Source organism: Antedon bifida, chromosome 4, assembly GCF_963402885.1.
Source record: "Antedon bifida chromosome 4, ecAntBifi1.1, whole genome shotgun sequence".
In the NCBI taxonomy this organism is placed as follows: Eukaryota; Metazoa; Echinodermata; class Crinoidea; order Comatulida; family Antedonidae; genus Antedon; species Antedon bifida.
Window position 1 is genome coordinate 33,260,294 of NC_136229.1, and position 18,877 is coordinate 33,279,170.

General features: G+C 34.1%; 10 protein-coding genes across 10 annotated transcripts; 1 reads left to right on the top strand and 9 right to left on the bottom strand.

The window, feature by feature from the left end:
* Positions 1-177: 177 nt before the first annotated feature.
* LOC144840190 (histone H1-like) lies at positions 178-803 on the bottom strand. Its single transcript, XM_078695915.1, has one exon. The coding sequence runs from the start codon at positions 786-788 to the stop codon at positions 213-215; it is 576 nt and encodes a 191-aa protein (XP_078552041.1). The 5' UTR covers positions 789-803; the 3' UTR covers positions 178-212.
* Positions 804-2,180: 1,377 nt separating this feature from the next.
* Positions 2,181-2,592, bottom strand: LOC144841453 (histone H2A). Its single transcript, XM_078697784.1, has one exon. The coding sequence runs from the start codon at positions 2,590-2,592 to the stop codon at positions 2,215-2,217; it is 378 nt and encodes a 125-aa protein (XP_078553910.1). The 3' UTR covers positions 2,181-2,214.
* A 1,297-nt stretch (positions 2,593-3,889) lies between these two features.
* Positions 3,890-4,356, bottom strand: LOC144841458 (histone H2B, gonadal-like). The gene has a single exon (XM_078697789.1). The coding sequence runs from the start codon at positions 4,328-4,330 to the stop codon at positions 3,962-3,964; it is 369 nt and encodes a 122-aa protein (XP_078553915.1). The 5' UTR covers positions 4,331-4,356; the 3' UTR covers positions 3,890-3,961.
* A 968-nt stretch (positions 4,357-5,324) lies between these two features.
* Positions 5,325-5,976, bottom strand: LOC144839673 (histone H3). The gene has a single exon (XM_078695127.1). It carries the CDS (start codon positions 5,815-5,817, stop codon positions 5,407-5,409), a length of 411 nt encoding a protein of 136 aa, XP_078551253.1. The 5' UTR covers positions 5,818-5,976; the 3' UTR covers positions 5,325-5,406.
* Positions 5,977-7,554: 1,578 nt separating this feature from the next.
* On the bottom strand, positions 7,555-7,896 carry LOC144840679 (histone H4). The gene has a single exon (XM_078696622.1). The coding sequence runs from the start codon at positions 7,879-7,881 to the stop codon at positions 7,570-7,572; it is 312 nt and encodes a 103-aa protein (XP_078552748.1). The 5' UTR covers positions 7,882-7,896; the 3' UTR covers positions 7,555-7,569.
* A 908-nt stretch (positions 7,897-8,804) lies between these two features.
* LOC144840454 (late histone H1-like) lies at positions 8,805-9,376 on the bottom strand. Its single transcript, XM_078696272.1, has one exon. It carries the CDS (start codon positions 9,374-9,376, stop codon positions 8,810-8,812), a length of 567 nt encoding a protein of 188 aa, XP_078552398.1. The 3' UTR covers positions 8,805-8,809.
* Positions 9,377-10,762: 1,386 nt separating this feature from the next.
* LOC144840678 (histone H2A) lies at positions 10,763-11,389 on the bottom strand. Its single transcript, XM_078696621.1, has one exon. It carries the CDS (start codon positions 11,234-11,236, stop codon positions 10,859-10,861), a length of 378 nt encoding a protein of 125 aa, XP_078552747.1. The 5' UTR covers positions 11,237-11,389; the 3' UTR covers positions 10,763-10,858.
* Positions 11,390-12,546: 1,157 nt separating this feature from the next.
* Positions 12,547-12,988, bottom strand: LOC144839677 (histone H3). The gene has a single exon (XM_078695129.1). The coding sequence runs from the start codon at positions 12,969-12,971 to the stop codon at positions 12,561-12,563; it is 411 nt and encodes a 136-aa protein (XP_078551255.1). The 5' UTR covers positions 12,972-12,988; the 3' UTR covers positions 12,547-12,560.
* Positions 12,989-14,494: 1,506 nt separating this feature from the next.
* On the bottom strand, positions 14,495-14,806 carry LOC144841490 (histone H4). Its single transcript, XM_078697843.1, has one exon. The coding sequence runs from the start codon at positions 14,804-14,806 to the stop codon at positions 14,495-14,497; it is 312 nt and encodes a 103-aa protein (XP_078553969.1).
* Positions 14,807-16,368: 1,562 nt separating this feature from the next.
* On the top strand, positions 16,369-16,953 carry LOC144841472 (histone H2B, gonadal-like). The gene has a single exon (XM_078697807.1). The coding sequence runs from the start codon at positions 16,489-16,491 to the stop codon at positions 16,855-16,857; it is 369 nt and encodes a 122-aa protein (XP_078553933.1). The 5' UTR covers positions 16,369-16,488; the 3' UTR covers positions 16,858-16,953.
* Positions 16,954-18,877: the final 1,924 nt, after the last annotated feature.

Genomic DNA, 18,877 nt, shown 5'->3' on the forward strand with positions numbered 1-18,877 from the left:
TTTAGCATAATTCCCTATATGTATTTTTTGGGATTGCAATGTGTAGAGTTTAATATATTTTATAATAATGCCTTTCAAAATTTAGCATATGAAACAATGATTCAGTTTTTTAAAGAAAAAACAAGTTATTGGAAAAAAGCTATAAAATCTCTCTAGTATATTTGGTGGCTCTGAAAAGAGCCGTTTGGTTTGAAATTGTGAGTCGATGAAATTTACTTCTTGGCTGCCTTCTTTGGTGACTTGGAAGCCTTCTTAGCCTTTGGCTTTTTGGGCTTCTTGGTTTTTGGCTTCTTCGCAGGAGACTTGGCTTTCTTTGGCTTGGCAGCCTTCTTCTCGGACTTCTTAGCCTTCTTGGGTGACTTAGTACTAGCCTTCTTAGCTGCTGGTTTCTTAGCCTTCTTTGCAGCTGGTTTCTTGGCCTTCTTGGCTACTTTCTTTTCCTTATCTGCGACTGCCTTTTTCTTTGCTTTTTCTTTCTTTACTTTAGCAGCTGCATCAGCCTTGGCTGCAGCCTGGTTTAGCTTAAATGAACCACTGGCACCACTACCTTTAGGTTGAACAAGTTTACCGTTGTCGACACCTCTCTTCAGAGCCATACGGAGATGAGTCTTCATTTTGTCCGCATCAACTTTGTAGTTAGCTACGATATATTTGACAATAGCTTGACGAGATGAACCATTTCTCTCCTTTAATGCTCCAATTGCAGCAGTCACCATGTCGATATAAGTCGGGTGAGATGCCGGCTTCTTGGGCGCAGCCTTCTTTTTAACTTTGGTTTGATCAGCCATTTCAATATTCTTCAAATGTACGAACGAATTGTGAAAGTTTAGCCGGATTCTGTTCTTATATAGGCCGCCATTATGTTGCGGACCGCATTGTAAGCACTGTTTGTACGGTATTGGAGACTCCGCGCTTTGTTATAATCTCTGCTAAAAGATAATTTCATAAAAAGTGTGTTTTTTCATTAACTTTAAAACTAATTTTAAACTATATTTTTATTTTTCCTCAATAAATGCTTCAATCATACTATTATATAAAAGTTATTTTATGATACAGCATATTTTTTTCTTTCAAAATGTGTTTATTTCTAACGCCATTATACGTACAATTACACTTGTAGTATGTTTTAGACATTATAAACATACATTATTATTCAATAAAGGTAATTAAACAACATTAATGACCAACAAATGTTCGAATTTGGAATCTTTCAATAAATATTCTGTTGTGTTAAAAGCATTTAAAGATGTATAATAATATTTGTGTTGTGTTTTGCTTGATTATGTAAATAGCTTGGACACAATCTGAGAAAAGTTTATTTCTGTATTGATGTCATGTTTTATTTTTTTTAAAGATGTTTACTATAGATGTTTCTTCTTTCTGCATAAAACAGATATACCAGCAAATACATATGTCGACGAATATAAACGTTTATAAGAAACTGAGCAACTTCAACATTGAAACCATGTTATAAACTGTTAATACGTTCGTTTTTGAATCATACATTCAAACAAAAATAATGATATTTATTACCACTAATACTTAATATTGTATATTGGTATTTTTGTTGCATCGTATATTGAAATGAATGTGAAGTAAATTACCTCTGGTCAACAAGAAAAAAACGTTAATTTAAATATGTATACAGGTTTAATACAGGCTTCCTTTGTGCCTAATTCGACAAAATTAAATTGTACAGTGTTATGTAAAAATGTGGAAGGCAAGGTAATGCCCTACCCTGATGCATTATAATATGTAATCAAGTTTGCATTCAATCTTATATAGGAAATACTGTACAGTACAGTACTATGCTTTAATCAAGCCGTGAATGTATATAGAACTCATTTTTGTGGCTGTTTGACTGGTATTGTACCAGCCACTGTTACCCACATCATTGTCATTTTTCAGTAATTTTTTGTATAGTATATCTATATATTGTTATGAATTAATTTGTACTGTTTTTTTATATTTGCTGTAGTTTTTACCTCAGGTAAATTAGAACTAAATTCAGCATTTTTTGCTGCTATGGTTTAATATATATCTTGAATTTGAATAAATACCAATATATAATATATACAGTATAAGGATAAATACTGTACTGTGACATAAAGACAGTAGTAGTAAACAACAATGTACAGTGCAATAAAATCTCTTTTGTATATTTGGTGGCTCTGAAAAGAGCCGTTTGGTTTGGAAATTTATCGATGTTTTCTTTTACTTGGCTTTGGCCTGGGTCTTCTTTGGTAGAAGTACAGCTTGGATGTTTGGTAGTACACCTCCCTGTGCAATGGTCACACTTCCGAGAAGACGGTTCAACTCTTCATCGTTACGGATGGCAAGTTGAAGATGACGGGGGATGATTCTGCTCTTCTTGTTGTCACGAGCAGCGTTGCCAGCCAACTCCAAGATTTCGGCAGTCAAGTATTCAAGTACGGCAGCCATGTAGACTGGGGCACCAGCACCGACACGGGATGCGTAGTTACCCTTTCGCAAAAATCGGTGAACACGACCGACTGGGAACTGAAGTCCAGCACGGCTTGATCGGCTCTTGGCCTTTCCTTTAGCTTTGCCTCCTTTACCACGTCCAGACATTCTGTATTAATACAGTTATTTTCTTTTTCGGTTAGAAATCGAACAAGAATACAGTAAAGTAGTTTTGTAATGTACTCAAGTTTATATACCCTGTCAATGGTTTGTATCCTGTTTTTGATTGACCAATGCTAGACGTTCGCGCTTGAAGTGGCTTGGGCGTATGTCTGATTTTATCAACCAATAGAAGACATTCCCGCCTGGAATATTGATTGAATTCAATGTTGACTAATTGGCAGTTACAGTGTTGGCGCTAAATAATAGAATAATTGAGAACATGGCGTTTAAAATTTAATCATTATTTTATGACTAGGCAGTTACATGGTTGGCGCTAAATAATAGAGAACTTACCGTTTGAAATATTTTGTGTAGGGAGAGGTTACATTGTTGGCGCTAAATAATATAGGTTTTGGTATTTACCTATATTTAATTATTACCACTCATTGTATTTATATAGGCCTACATTTCATTGTCCCCCAAAACATGAAGCATAAAATACTGTACTGTAAATATCAAACATGTGCTGTAGTTTTAATAAAGTAATGATCATTCACTGCTAATTCATTTTTGTTTCCAATCCAATGATGAAATGAATACGATACATTCGAATGGTATATTAATTATAATAGTATAGTATTCAACAAAAATTATTTCAAATCTATTTTATAGGGATGAATTAATTTCCGCTTTGTTTTAATATAATAATGTGATTTTAAATGTAACTTTCGATCAAGTTTTAGACAATTGTATACTGTATGTAGATAATAAGTGTTTTCATTGGATTTTTTCAAGCAAAGATAGAGAACATGCCTTTTAGCAATACTGTTGTTTATTTTCCATCAAGAGCCAGAATATTATTATAGAGAAATATTAAAATACATTAATGTAACATGAAATAATAAAAAGTGGGACGAGAAAAAAATCCCTTTACCATTGAGTTCAAATAAATATCATTACAGTATTATGCACACAACTATATATTATTTATGTTTACTGTAGGTCTATCATATATATTATAATGTGTATTCAACGTTCTTATAGAAATAGCCGATTTATGATACGTACTGTGCTTTACCATATTACGTCCACTTATTGGCTTTTAAATTAAATATTAGTTTGTTAATTACAATTTTTCATACAGTACAGATGAGTCGTGGTAGCAGGGAGACTGTATTCACTAGGTATTGCAATAATACTGTATTAGGGATAATTATGTTTTTATAAAATTGTTTATTATGTTTATATAAAATTTATATTAACAAGATTATAATATAAAACAAACAAGACACAGAAACTACAAATCAAATCTCTTTAGAACATGTGGGTGGCTCTGAAAAGAGCCGTTTGGTTTGAAATGAGACTGCAACGACGTTTACTTGGAGCTTGTGTATTTGGTGACAGCTTTGGTACCCTCAGAGACAGCATGTTTGGCCAATTCACCGGGCAACAAGAGACGGACAGCAGTCTGGACTTCCCTGCTGGTGATGGTAGATTTTTTGTTGTAGTGAGCAAGACGAGATGCTTCTCCTGCAATACGTTCGAAGATATCGTTGACGAAACTGTTCATGATTCCCATGGCTCTGCTTGAGATACCAGTGTCTGGGTGAACTTGCTTCAACACCTTGTAGATGTAGATGCTGTAGCTTTCCTTTCGCTTACGTCTTCTTTTCTTGTCAGTAGTTCTTACAGCTTTAGCCTTACCGGCTTTTTTAGCAGCTTTTCCTGAAGTTTTTGGTGGCATGTTGAAAGTTTGGATGTCTACGATACGTGTACAGTAAATAAAAGTGATGATTTCCTTGTTAGCCAGTGTATTTATAGATTTTGATATGCTAATGAGGTGTTCCGGTAGGTTTCATGGTTCCAAGCGCTTTTATTGGTTGTTGATTGACCGCAATTTATTTAATGTAATTGGCGGGAACAATACACACATTTGCTTTCTTTGTTACAAAATTTCCCATTTCGGATGTTGATAATCGATTGTTTTTTTAAATTTAAATATCTTCTTATTTATTCTTTAATGTATTAGAAATACAAACGGTTCTTTTCTGAATAAATAAGCTTGTGATTTGAATAAGTATACAGTGGTAAAAAATAAAAGGATGTTTTTGAATAATCATCTTGTAAGTTTGTGCTGGAATATATACACTGCTAGTTTTGGAGATCTCATTAAATGTTAATACATAATGTTTTGAAAATGTTATATGTATACAAAATGTAGGATGATCCCAAAATGTATATGTACATCTTACTCATTGCTGAAAGAATCATTTACTTCCTTCGTCATAATTTAGAGTAAGTTTTATAATATGTTATTGAAACATAATCAGTATCTATTGGTTTTAATAAATATGTCTATCATATAAGATTAAATCTTATATTATTACATGTATAAAGGAATCTTTTCATACTAAATTTCTGGTTTGAATAGATGACTAAATAAATGGTTTTAACATTTCATTGCTGCGCGTAAATTCAGTAAGTATAATTATAGTATAAGTCTTTTATTGTAACTTTAACCACTTGTAATGTATGTAGGTGTGGTGTATATATCTAAATATTAACTGTATTGGTTACTTTTAAGTCAACGCATATTCATTTTGAATTGTGCTGTTCAATGAAATTATTGTATATTAGACCTTACATATTATATGGGCGATTTAAATGTTACAGTACCCAGTAGTATATACTGTATATATATTTAAAATGTATTTTATTTAATAGTTACTGTTAATAAAAGACAAAAGCTATTAAAATCTCTTTTGAACAAGTAGTGGCTCTGAAAAGAGCCTTTTGGTTTGAGAAAAAGTAGATATTTTCTTATGCACGTTCACCACGGATACGACGGGCAAGTTGGATGTCCTTTGGCATGATGGTCACACGTTTGGCGTGGATGGCGCACAGATTGGTATCTTCGAAAAGGCCAACCAAGTAGGCTTCGCTAGCCTCCTGAAGAGCCATGACAGCAGAACTCTGGAATCGAAGATCTGTCTTGAAATCTTGGGCGATTTCACGGACAAGACGTTGGAATGGGAGCTTTCGGATGAGAAGCTCAGTGCTTTTTTGGTAGCGACGGATCTCACGGAGAGCGACGGTTCCAGGCCTGTAACGATGAGGCTTCTTGACACCACCGGTGGCTGGTGCACTCTTTCGTGCTGCCTTGGTGGCAAGTTGTTTTCGGGGAGCTTTTCCTCCGGTAGATTTACGGGCTGTTTGCTTAGTACGAGCCATTTTCGATTTAGAATCTCAAATTGAATGATGTTTGAATTTAAAAAAATGTGGCCTTTTAAGAACTTGGGCGATTAGTTAAGGTAATATGATTGGCTGAGGTTTCTTTATAGACGATTAGGACAACGTCAAATGATTGGTTAAAATGTGTAGCTTATAACACGTCCGCATCTTTTTCATTGAAACTCGCGGTTGTTTTTTAATAATATTCCTTTGTTTCTTTGTCTGTTGAGGCGGGAATATTTTTTGGCGGCATCTTGTACAAACAAACAATAGCTATTTGCACTGTACTGTAATTGGTACTGTATTACAATCATTTCAGTATTTATTGGTTATTTTTTACATTGGAATCTAAGTAAATGTTGTTACTATAAACAATATTGATGTAGATTATTATATTGTAGACCTCTCATTGTATTATGAATGTTAATACATATTGTTTCGATGTTTCCAATTGTTTTTATACAGTATATACTTTAAATTTGTATGTTTTGTAATTTGTAAATCTGAGGCGATGAGTATAGTTGTATATATTTATGATTATTGTAAAGAAAATTTGAAAATGTAAACTGAGGCAATGAGTATAGTTGTATTGTATATATTTATGATTATTGTAAAGATAATTCGAAAACTTGAGCTGCAATGTACCGTAGTACCACTCCCAGTACTGTATCCTCATCTAGATTCTGGACTACGGTTGATCGAGCTTAGGCAATCGGTAACCAATACATTTTCCGCGGCTGTGTGTAACGTCAACGCGTATGGAAGACATTTATTTACGTCGTCGTTTTGTCTCAGTCTCTACTAGTACAGTACATCATTAAAACGCAGTCTACAAGTCAGATTTTCATTAATTTTTTTAATTGTTTTATTACATTTTTATAAAACAACAATTTCAGGAACTCTCGTCATCTGCTGCTTTGACACGTTCGAATTTGGCACTGTTGATGGTATCAGAAATACGATTACATAGCTCATCTTCCTCCATGCTTGAACAACCCCAACTGAAAGCAGAGAAATCTTTGGGTACTATGGAATCCTTCGATGTTGGAATGCATATCAGATACCTGCCATCCCTCCAAAACTCTAAAGCTAAGCCTGCCACGTAATGAGCATGGTCACCCTCCATTTTCTTCGCTTGAGAAACAAATCCAATAATCACAACATCGCAGTTTTGGACGCCATACAGCCTTGCCCGAGAATTCATTCCACCAAGAATAAATTTTCCTCTGTCATAGCCTCGGTGGCCTTTTTCCTCAATTTTACGTAAAATTCTACTCTCCCATTCAATATCGTCGCTAATAATATAGAAATCATAGCGAATAGCACCGGGCCCGTAACATTGAGGCTCCATGATATCGCTGGTGTCTGGTGGTACACTCTCTGTACGGGCCATATCTTTCACTGCCTAATTCTTCTGCTCCGACTGAATTTTGAAACGTGTGGGTTTATTTATAAGGATCTAAGATCGTAGATTACCTATGATTGGCCAAAATGAATATTATTGGTCAAGCGCTTAAGAAAAGTAATATGATTGGTCAACATTTACAGGGTACATCTCGTTCGATGTGCTGTAAGGTGCAAGGCTGTACGGTAGGCTACTGTATATGGATACTTTAAATTAAAAAATCAAATACAATAAAAACCCATAATTGTTGTGCAATAAACAAAATAGCAAGCATTCAAATCTCTTTTGTACAAATGTTGGCTCTGAAAAGAGCCGTTTGGTTTGAGTAGATTGTGGTTGTTGACTGTTTATCCACCGAATCCGTACAGGGTTCGGCCTTGTCTCTTCAGGGCGTAGACGACATCCATGGCGGTGACGGTCTTTCTCTTGGCATGCTCGGTGTATGTTACAGCATCACGGATAACATTCTCAAGGAATACCTTCAGTACCCCACGGGTTTCTTCGTAGATAAGACCAGAGATACGTTTAACACCACCACGACGAGCAAGACGACGGATAGCTGGTTTAGTGATACCCTGGATGTTATCACGCAACACCTTTCGATGACGTTTAGCGCCTCCTTTTCCTAGACCCTTTCCTCCTTTACCACGTCCAGACATGTTTCAGATTTTTTGACAAACTCAAACTGTACTGATTGAATTGAATGATTGATTGATCGTTTCGAAAATAGACAGATTTATAGAGCAAATGCGGACGTAATTCTGAGTGTTGTACATGACCTTTGTAACTTCAGCCTATCAATGTAACAGGAAGGCACATCTTTTGTTTTTAATTTTGGTGGGAAACACAAATAATGGCGGTTTTTTGTCCTTTGTCATGAGATCTTTTATTCTATTTCTTTTATATTACGTTTGCTGTTAATAATACTGTACTCGAAAGCATTCAAATACATATTGAATATAATTCAAATGAATGTAACCAACTAAGTTCATTTAAGTGTAACTTTAATATTTATAATGAATGAAAAAATGTCATATCATATATATACTGTACAACATTCTCTCTCTAAATCGTTACACTGTCGTAAATAATTGGTCATATTCTAATGTATATTGTGGTTAGGTTATTTATAAAAGTAAATAATATTCATCTTTTTTACGATACGTACATTTGGACTGAAAATACTTTTTCAATTAATACAGTATTTAGTATAATTCTTTTTTCTTTTAAGGTATAAGTATTGTTTAAACATTTGGTTGGTTACTGTAATGGTAAAATTGAATGTACTGTAACATAATTTCCTATATGTAAATTTCTTCTGGTTGCAATGTATAGAGTCATATTTTTTTTATAATAGTGTCTTTCAGTATGTATTGTAGTATTTAGCATAATTCCCTCTATGTAGTTTTTGGGGACTGCAATGTGTAGAGTTTAATATTTTTCATAATAATGCCTTTCAAAATTTAGCGTATGAAACAATGATTATTGGATGAAAACAAGTTATTGGAAAAAAACTATAAAATCTCTCTAGTATATTTGGTGGCTCTGAAAAGAGCCGTTTGGTTTGAAATTGTGAGTCGATGAAATTTACTTCTTGGCGGGCTTCTTTGGTGACTTGGAAGCCTTCTTAGCCTTTGGCTTTTTGGGCTTCTTGGTTTTTGGCTTCTTCGCAGGAGACTTGGCCTTCTTTGGCTTGGCAGCCTTCTTCTCGGACTTCTTAGCCTTCTTGGGTGACTTAGTGCTAGCCTTCTTAGCTGCTGGTTTCTTAGCCTTCTTTGCAGCTGGTTTCTTTGCCACTTTCTTTTCCTTATCTGCGACTGCCTTTTTCTTTGCTTTTTCTTTCTTTGCTTTGGCAGTTGCATCAGCCTTGGCTGCAGCCTGGTTTAGCTTAAATGAACCACTGGCACCGCTACCTTTAGGTTGAACAAGTTTACCATTGTCGACACCTCTCTTCAGAGCCATACGGAGATGAGTCTTCATTTTGTCCGCATCAACTTTGTAGTTAGCTAAGATATATTTTACAATAGCTTGACGAGATGAACCATTTCTCTCCTTTAATGCTCCAATTGCAGCAGTCACCATGTCGATATAAGTCGGGTGAGATGCCGGCTTCTTGGGTGCAGCCTTCTTTTTAACTTTGGTTTGATCAGCCATTTTAATATTCTTCAAATGTACGAACGAAACGAACGAATTGTGAAAGTTTAGCCGGATTCTGTTCTTATATAGGCCGCCATTATGTTGCGGACCGCATTGTAAGCACTGTATATACAGTATTGGAGACTCCGCGCTTTATTATAATCTCTGGTAAAAGATAATTTTATGAAAAAATGTGTTTTTTCATTAACTTTAAAACTAATTTTAAACTATATTTTTATTTTTCCTCAATAAATGCTTCAATCATACTATTATATAAAAGTTATTTTATGATACAGCATATTTTTTTCTTTCAAAATGTATTTATTTCTAACGCCATTAAACGTACAATTACACTTGTAGTATGTTTTAGACATTATAAACACACATTATTATTCATTAAGGGTAATTAAACAACATTAATGACCAAAAAATTGTACGGATTTGGAAACTTTCACTAAATATTCGGCTGTGTTAAAACATTTCAAAATGTATAATATTATAAATATAATAATATTTGTGTTTTGTTTGTTTGTGTAAATAGCTTGGACACAATCCGAGGAGAGTTGATTTCAGTATTGATGTCATGTTTTTTTTTAAAGATGTTTACTATAGATTTGCCTTCTTTCTGCATAAAACAGATATACCAGCAAACACATATGTCGACGAATATAAACGTTTATAAGGAATGAACCAACTTCAACATTGAAACCATTTTAAAATTCTTTATTGAATCAGACATTTAAAAAATGATATTAAATTAAGTGCCACTAATACTTAATATTGTGTATTAGTATTTATGTTGCACCGTGCATTGAAATGAATGTGAAATAATTTACCTCTGGTCCACAAGAAAACACGTTAATTTGAATATGTATACAGGTTTAATACAGGCTTCCTTTGTGCCTAATTCGACAAAATTAAACAGGCAAGTAATGCCCTACCCTGATGCATTATAATATGTAATCATGTTTGCATTCTTATATAAGTGTTATGTAATATAAATGTTTTACTTGGTGCAATATTTTTTGTATTTCGATGTTTTTTAAGGGGCAACTGACTCTTTGTGTTATAGTAATTGTTTTGCTTTAGTTGCCCCTGACCATTGTGCTCTGTTTCTGTTCTGTATCTGTGTATTGGTCGATAGACCTAAATGAAAAAAATTAAAATACTGTATAGTACAGTACTATGCTTTAATCAAGCCTTCCATGTGAGAATGTATATAAAACTCATTTTTCTGGATGTTTGACTTTATCGTTTGGATTTAGGTTATCTCCATTGTACCAGCCACTGATACCCACATTATTGTAATTTTTCAGTAATTTTCCTTTTTGTATAGTGTATATATATATTGTTATGAATGAATTCGTATTTTTATATATAATAATACAGTAAGAAGGGGAAATAATATATACTACAGTATAGTAAAAATGCTTTTAAATCTCTTTTGAACATTTGGTGGCCCTGAAAAGAGCCGTTTGGTTTGAAAATGGATGGTTTTCTTTACTTGGCTTTGGCCTGGGTCTTCTTTGGTAGAAGTACAGCTTGGATGTTTGGTAGTACACCACCTTGTGCGATGGTCACACTTCCAAGAAGACGGTTTAACTCTTCATCGTTACGGATGGCAAGTTGAAGATGACGAGGGATGATTCTGCTCTTCTTGTTGTCACGGGCAGCGTTACCAGCCAACTCCAAGATTTCAGCAGTCAAGTATTCAAGTACGGCAGCCATGTAGACTGGGGCACCAGCACCGACACGGGATGCGTAGTTACCCTTTCGCAAAAATCGGTGAACACGACCGACTGGGAACTGAAGTCCAGCACGGCTTGATCGGCTCTTGGCCTTTCCTTTAGCTTTGCCTCCTTTACCACGTCCAGACATTCTGTACTACAGTTATTTTCTTTTTCGGTTAGAAATCGAACAAGAATAAAGTAAAGTAGTTTTGTAATGTACTCAAGTTTATATACCCTGTCAATGGTTTGTAGCCTGTTTTTGATTGACCAATGCTAGACGTTCGCGCTTGAAGTGGCTTGGGCGTATGTCTGATTTTATCAACCAATAGAAGTCATTCCCGCCTGGAATATTGATTGAATAATGCTGACCTGGCAGTTACATTGTTAGCGCTAAATAATAGAAAGATTAAATGAGAGAACTTACCTTTCGAAATTGAATCAATATTATGTTATGAGTAGGGATTAGATATATTGGCAGTTACATTGTTGGCGCTAAATAATTTATAGATACATTTTAAATACTGTTTTTACCTATATTTAATTATTACCACTGTAGTTCATTAATGCGTATTTATTTGGGCCTAAATTTAATTTGTTCACCAAAACACGAAACATAAAATACTGTACTGTAAATATCAAACTTTGAATAGGACATGTTGTGCTGTAGTTTTATTAAAGTAATTCATTTTTGTTTCCAATTCAATGTTGAAGTGAATACGATACATTATTATAAAATGGCGTACTGATTATGATGAAATGATTTCAAATCTATTTTTCATGGATGAATTAAATCCCGCTTTGTTTTAATATAATAATGTGATGTTAAATGTAACTTTCGATCAGGTTGTATACTGTATGTAGGAATTAAGTGTTTTCATTGGCTTTTTTTCAAGCAAAAATAGAGAACATGCCTTTTAATATAAATATTGTTGTTTATTTTCTATCAAGAGCCAGAATATATAGAGAAATATTATAATACATTAAATAATGCAAAATGAAATAATAAAAACTGGAACGAGAAAAATCCGCTTTGACGTGCAAACTGCGACAATTGGTCTGGAAAAAATGGCATTATGTTTTATCTTTATTTTCTTGGTATAGATCTATTCCCTGATTCAATTGCCTACAGGAATTATAATTTGGAAATACTGTACATTGAAACGTTTTTTTGTGTACTATTTATATTATTGTATATACATTTTATACAAGGCCTACATAAGAATGCTATCAATCTCTTTTGAACAAGTAAAGAAAAGAGCCTTTTGGTTTGGATATTAGGCCTTACATATTATATGGGCGATTTAAATGATATACAGTAGTAAATATATATATATAATGTATTTTATTAAATAGTTACTGTTAATAATACTTTTGAAATAAAAGACAAGACAGAAGCTATTGAAATCTCTTTTGAACAAGTAGTGGCTCTGAAAAGAGCCTTTTGGTTTGAGAAAAAGTAAGTATATATTTTCTTATGCACGTTCACCACGGATACGACGGGCAAGTTGGATGTCCTTTGGCATGATGGTCACACGTTTGGCGTGGATGGCACACAGATTGGTATCTTCGAAAAGGCCAACCAAGTAGGCTTCGCTAGCCTCCTGAAGAGCCATGACAGCAGAACTCTGGAATCGAAGATCTGTCTTGAAATCTTGGGCGATTTCACGGACAAGACGTTGGAATGGGAGCTTTCGGATGAGAAGCTCAGTGCTTTTCTGGTAGCGACGGATCTCACGGAGAGCGACGGTTCCAGGCCTGTAACGATGAGGCTTCTTGACACCACCGGTGGCTGGTGCACTTTTTCGTGCTGCCTTGGTGGCAAGTTGTTTTCGGGGAGCTTTTCCTCCGGTAGATTTACGGGCTGTTTGCTTAGTACGAGCCATTTTCGATTTCGTATATCAATTTGAATGATGATAGAATTTAAAATTTGTGGCCTTTTAAGAACCTACGCGATTAGTTCAAGTAATATGATTGGCTAAGCGTAGGTTATGTTTCCTTCTTGGCGATTAAAATGAATTCATATGATTGGTTAAATTATGCAGCTTATAACACGTCCGCACTTTTTTTGTACTTGGAACTGGCGGATCGTTTTGAACAACAAACAAACCGCCTTTGTTTCTGTTTCTTTTGTTCATTTTAGGTGGGAAATGTGTTTTTTTGCTTTGTATGTTCTGTACGTGATAATACAATACAGTACTGTATTCCCCATACTAAAGTATTATCTGTACTACGTTTCAACAATTAATCCGCATTTTTTGTCATTTTTGGTGGGAAATGTGTTTTTTGTTTTGTATTATACTGTACCACTAACTAAAGTATTACGTATTGAATCCACAGTATAACAATAATTCAGCAATTTTCAATGTAAAAAAATACTGCAGCATTGTGATATTAATTGCTACATTATATTACGTTATAAGTACATTATTAAGTAAATAATACTGTAAGTCAAACAAAATTACACTGTAAAGTAATGTATCATTAAATGTAAAATGATAAAATTGTATTATGAATGTTAAAATATTGTTATAAGGTTTACAATTATAATAGAACAAAAAGTTAGAAAAAGTCTACTTCCAAGTCTACTTGCAGCTTTATAAAATACAGTATATTCATACCCATAACACTAGATCCTCTTGTAACCTCCACTTACCAAATTAACATTAATGTAACATAATATCCGTTATATCTCCTCTACGAAATTAAAATGACACCTTAACAAAAAATATTTTCTTTTAATCTAAAAAGTAAAAGAAATCCAAATATAACTTTAAATTTGTTTACTTTCTGGGTTTTGCCTGTTTATTATTTGTTTTTTTTTTTATTTTGCTACCTTGAAAGAGAAAAAGAAATAATTATTATGAATGAAAGTGGGGACATTTTGATTCAATACTTTAAGTTGTCATTCATTATGAAGAAATATTGAATGTTTTATTTTAAGTTAATTAAGTAAGTACTGTAATTACAAGCCTTGCGTACAAGTTTGTAAATAAAAAAGGTACAGTATTGATAATAGACATATAGAATATTGTATGTTTACGTAAATCGTAAGTGGGACAAAATGGTACAGATAGCTGCGTTATTCAGCACATGGTGTGTAAACTACTGTAAATGAAAACGATAAGTGTCCGGATAATCTATGAGGACCTGGACGTACGTAACATTTACAAATCTACAAATGTGAAATGTATTGTTGTACTGTATATACAGTTATAAAAATTGTGCATAGTGCTGCACATAAATTGAAAATCATGATACAGTCAAAGAGAATGTATTTATTGATATATTGGCATTGGGATTTACAGTAGCCTATTTTAAATTATTAAATAGAAAGCTTTCAAATCTCTTTTGTACAAATGTTGGCTCTGAAAAGAGCCGTTTGGTTTGAGTTAAGTGGTTAAACTGTTTATCCACCGAATCCGTACAGGGTTCGGCCTTGTCTCTTCAGGGCGTAGACGACATCCATGGCGGTGACGGTCTTTCTTTTGGCATGCTCAGTGTATGTTACAGCATCACGGATAACATTCTCAAGGAATACCTTCAGTACCCCACGTGTTTCTTCGTAGATAAGACCAGAGATACGTTTAACACCACCACGACGAGCAAGACGACGGATAGCTGGTTTAGTGATACCCTGGATGTTATCACGCAACACCTTACGATGACGTTTAGCGCCTCCTTTTCCTAGACCCTTTCCTCCTTTACCACGTCCAGACATGTTTCAAATTTTTAGGTTATTCGATGAATTCGAAATGTACTGATCGTTTAGAAAATAGACAAATTTATAGAGCAAATGCGGACGTCATTCTGTTGGGCGTGACCTTTGGCCTAACGACCTAGTGCTTTGGCAAGAAGTAATTAGTAACAGCTTTGTATTTAATTTTGGAGGGAAATAAAAGGCGGGTTTTTGTTCTTTCTTTGTCATGTGTTCTTTTGTTCTATTTCTATTACTTTTTTTAAATATATACTGGATTAAATAGCGCCTCATTCAAATATACAGGTAAGTAAAATAGAAATAATGAATGTACACAATAACCACACTAATAACGCATCAAAATTCCTTATAAACTTCATAATGCAACTTCTATTGAAGTTTTCAATCGCCTTTTAAAATCCCCCTTTTCTGTAATTTCAATCTCTTGTTCTCTTATTTTTATTTTAAGCGCCTTAGGACAATCTGTTAGTGATTGTTAAAAGTGCTATATAAATTTCACAATATACTGTATTAATGATTTTAGCATAAAGTACCTCTATCTACATCCTTTGAACAAATATCATGACTGTACAAGAGAAAACATAATAAGCCTACATTTAAAAAAAAGTACACACATCACATATAGGTACAGTAAAGTATAGGTTTAAAATAGATTTAAAAAAGGTCCTATCCTAATACTATTCATAAAAAACGGGTGTCTACTCAGATATATATTTTCAGTACTGTATGTATTTCTTATTGTATTCTATATTATAGACCTGGTCCCTCTTTCACCTCTCATTATTTGGAGTTAGTTCATGTTATACTGAAATGTTAAAGATATAGTTTCCCCATGATGCCATTTTAATGTCATATACAGATCAAAAACCAAAATTATTTACATGACTAACTAATTTTCAGTCAAATTTAACTGTTTTGTCTTATAAGTTATATCATCAATTCAGTTTTGTACTACAGTACCATGTCTTTTTAACTATAAACCAACATCAATCTATGGTACCACTCACTACATCAGGGTAGGCCCATTATATTCATTATTTATCTGTCGACGTTAGAGCCAAGACAATAATTTGTGACTTTCACCACGGGACTAAAGAAGGCTAAATGTTCCGACTAGTTTGCAGAATGTTTGATAAAACTGTTCTTATGTGTTGTGTATTTTATCGTATCGACGAGAACTAACTAAATCATAGAAAATTAAGTAATTATAATTGTTTTTGTTGCAAACTTTTATAAATACCATACCTCACAACCTTACTCAATAACCGAATTGGCTATGATCATCAATTATGTTTATATATATTATTTACCGTTTTTATGTCATTTATATATATACTGTATATAATTGATACAGTATTTGTAATATCATGGAGAAATTAATTATTATTTCCCCATGGTAATATACTGTAAAAAATGCAGCAATTCAGCTTTTGGCTGCCAATGTATTTACCTTTTATGTTGAATAAAGAAAATATACCAAGCTTAGGTTCAAATAAAACAATATTCCGCCTTTTAGACAATGAAGACTATTCAACACTACCGCGCAGTGTCGACAGCCAATAGGAAACGCTATTTTAAAAAACCCAACATCGAAGTCCTCATTAGCATATCAAAGGCTATATATTGAACAGTTTTCGTTAGCAGTTCTTCACTTCGATTTTGATTGTGAATTAGATCGTATAATCATGCCACCAAAAACTTCAGGAAAAGCTGCTAAAAAAGCCGGTAAGGCTAAAGCTGTAAGAACAACAGACAAGAAAAGAAAACGTAAGCGAAAGGAAAGCTACAGCATCTACATCTACAAGGTGTTGAAGCAAGTTCACCCAGACACTGGTATCTCAAGCAGAGCCATGGGAATCATGAACAGTTTCGTAAACGATATCTTCGAACGTATTGCAGGAGAAGCATCTCGTCTTGCTCACTACAACAAGAAATCTACCATCACCAGCAGGGAAGTCCAGACTGCTGTCCGTCTCTTGTTGCCCGGTGAATTGGCCAAACATGCTGTCTCCGAGGGTACCAAAGCTGTCACCAAATACACAAGCTCCAAGTAAACATCGTTGCAGTCTCATTTCAAACCAAACGGCTCTTTTCAGAGCCACCCAAATGTTCAAAAGAGATTTGATTTGTAGTATTCTGTGTATTTATTTTGTTATACGTGTTTTCTCTAGTTAAATATTACTGAAACCAGGCGTTTTCTAATACAATTACCTAATTACAGTACTACTAAATTATAATCACAGAGCGTATGCGCATAATACTGTAATGCTTGCTAAAATTAATTTGAATAATTCAGTATTTAATCGGCAATACTTTTAATATTAGTTGATACCAGATTATTTAATTGCACAAGTACCCGAATAAGCCCAAAAAGTGTTTTTTCAGACAATTAAATCTTAGTTCTCTAACAAATTTAACCAAATCTGCAATTAAAATATTCTTTCTCACCTAATAATAATCCTATGCCAGGTTTTTCAATTCAAAGTATTCTCATAGATCTTAGATATTTTATAATATTAAATATTTATTGAAGCTACACCTTTACAACGTTGCGTTCTTTAAAATAAATACATTAATAGACACCATGCTTCACACTTCGTCGCTTAGCAATAGCATGATGCATAGGATGTAGTGGGCGGAGCTTAATTTATAACCTTTGCCCAATGTTTTTGCTCATGATAGCCATGCTGTGGAGGTATATTCAGAGCGTCATTTCGACGATCGAGCATTCTCTACTTCTACGGAGCGCCATTTATGCCTTTATTTACTTCCGAATTAGAAATAGTACTACGGTAACTGGTTCAGTGGACCAAATTTAGCACCAGTGGAGCACAGTGATATAAAATAGAAATAAGTCACTAATTTTAATATCGTTTCGTATGTTATTACATTGTGCTAATGTGGACCCAATTTGGAGCCAGGGGAGCATAGTGATATAAAATAGAAATAAGTCACTGAATTTTAATATCTTTTCGTATGTTAATACACACTGTGCTCAAGTGGACCCAATTTGGCACCAGGCGAGCACAGTGATATAAAATAGAAATAATTCACGGAATTTTAATATCTTTTCGTATGTTACTACACTGTGCTCAAGTGGACCCAACTTGGAGCCAGTGGAGCACAGTGATATAAAATAGAAATAAGTCACTGAATTTTAATATCTTTTCGTATTAAGCATATTTGAATACCTACCGGTATGGTACCATACATGTTCGACAATACAGTGTCACATATCTCTATTAAAAAAAAAAAACAATATTAAAAAAAAAAAATATCCGTCGAGGTTTGAACCCCAGCCGATAGCACTCAAAACTGAGCATTACCCGTTACGCCATCAAGTACATGACTGAAAAGCTGATAATAGTCTATTTATACGTGTATTACGTAATTGATCATTACGTCATAAATATCCTATTAATCTTGCTAAAACCAAAATGATCAGTTAGCTCAGTCGTCTGAGCGTCGTGTTAACAACACGTATGTCGTGGGTTCGATTCCCACGCTGGTCGGTGGAATAGAGTTAAAGGCATGCGGCCACTGTGTTTGGGGTTCACAGATCATACGTCCCCCTTTCCACCACACATCATGAGGCGACAACATCAATGCATCTGGTGATGTGGTGGAAACGACCCCAAAAGGCTGTGGCAGGGCCTTAGTGCTGAGGCAGGGAGAGCACATTTACCATCTTTTTTTTTTTTTTTGGCTCTCGCAAACTGCTTTGGTGGTTTAAATTTTATGCTTAGCGCCCTCAATTTATTTTAATGTAAAAAAAAGGGAATTAATTCTCTTCCTTACGTGTTTAGAAGAAAATTAATTTTATCTCATCGTAGTTTGGTATGCCGTGCGTTTGTTATGCAAATGAGTGTGTACATGTGCTGTGGGAAAGATGGTATTGTTAGTCATTCGCGATCAACACACAACACTGTTCAATTTTTATTTTGTTAATATTACATTAGAATTGTAATTCTACCGTTACACATTATAGTGTACTTTTAAATATCCGTTTCATGCAAGATATTGTATTGTAGGCCTACTAATATGTTGTGAATAAAAGTTTATGGTAGAATAAAT

Excerpts from the sequence above, each read along its gene's own strand:
- LOC144840190 (XM_078695915.1), bottom strand. The coding sequence starts at position 788 with ATGGCTGATCAAACCAAAGTTAAAAAGAAGGCTGCGCCCAAGAAGCCG.
- LOC144841453 (XM_078697784.1), bottom strand. The coding sequence starts at position 2,592 with ATGTCTGGACGTGGTAAAGGAGGCAAAGCTAAAGGAAAGGCCAAGAGC.
- LOC144841458 (XM_078697789.1), bottom strand. The coding sequence starts at position 4,330 with ATGCCACCAAAAACTTCAGGAAAAGCTGCTAAAAAAGCCGGTAAGGCT.
- LOC144839673 (XM_078695127.1), bottom strand. The coding sequence starts at position 5,817 with ATGGCTCGTACTAAGCAAACAGCCCGTAAATCTACCGGAGGAAAAGCT.
- LOC144840679 (XM_078696622.1), bottom strand. The coding sequence starts at position 7,881 with ATGTCTGGACGTGGTAAAGGAGGAAAGGGTCTAGGAAAAGGAGGCGCT.
- LOC144840454 (XM_078696272.1), bottom strand. The coding sequence starts at position 9,376 with ATGGCTGATCAAACCAAAGTTAAAAAGAAGGCTGCACCCAAGAAGCCG.
- LOC144840678 (XM_078696621.1), bottom strand. The coding sequence starts at position 11,236 with ATGTCTGGACGTGGTAAAGGAGGCAAAGCTAAAGGAAAGGCCAAGAGC.
- LOC144839677 (XM_078695129.1), bottom strand. The coding sequence starts at position 12,971 with ATGGCTCGTACTAAGCAAACAGCCCGTAAATCTACCGGAGGAAAAGCT.
- LOC144841490 (XM_078697843.1), bottom strand. The coding sequence starts at position 14,806 with ATGTCTGGACGTGGTAAAGGAGGAAAGGGTCTAGGAAAAGGAGGCGCT.
- LOC144841472 (XM_078697807.1), top strand. The coding sequence starts at position 16,489 with ATGCCACCAAAAACTTCAGGAAAAGCTGCTAAAAAAGCCGGTAAGGCT.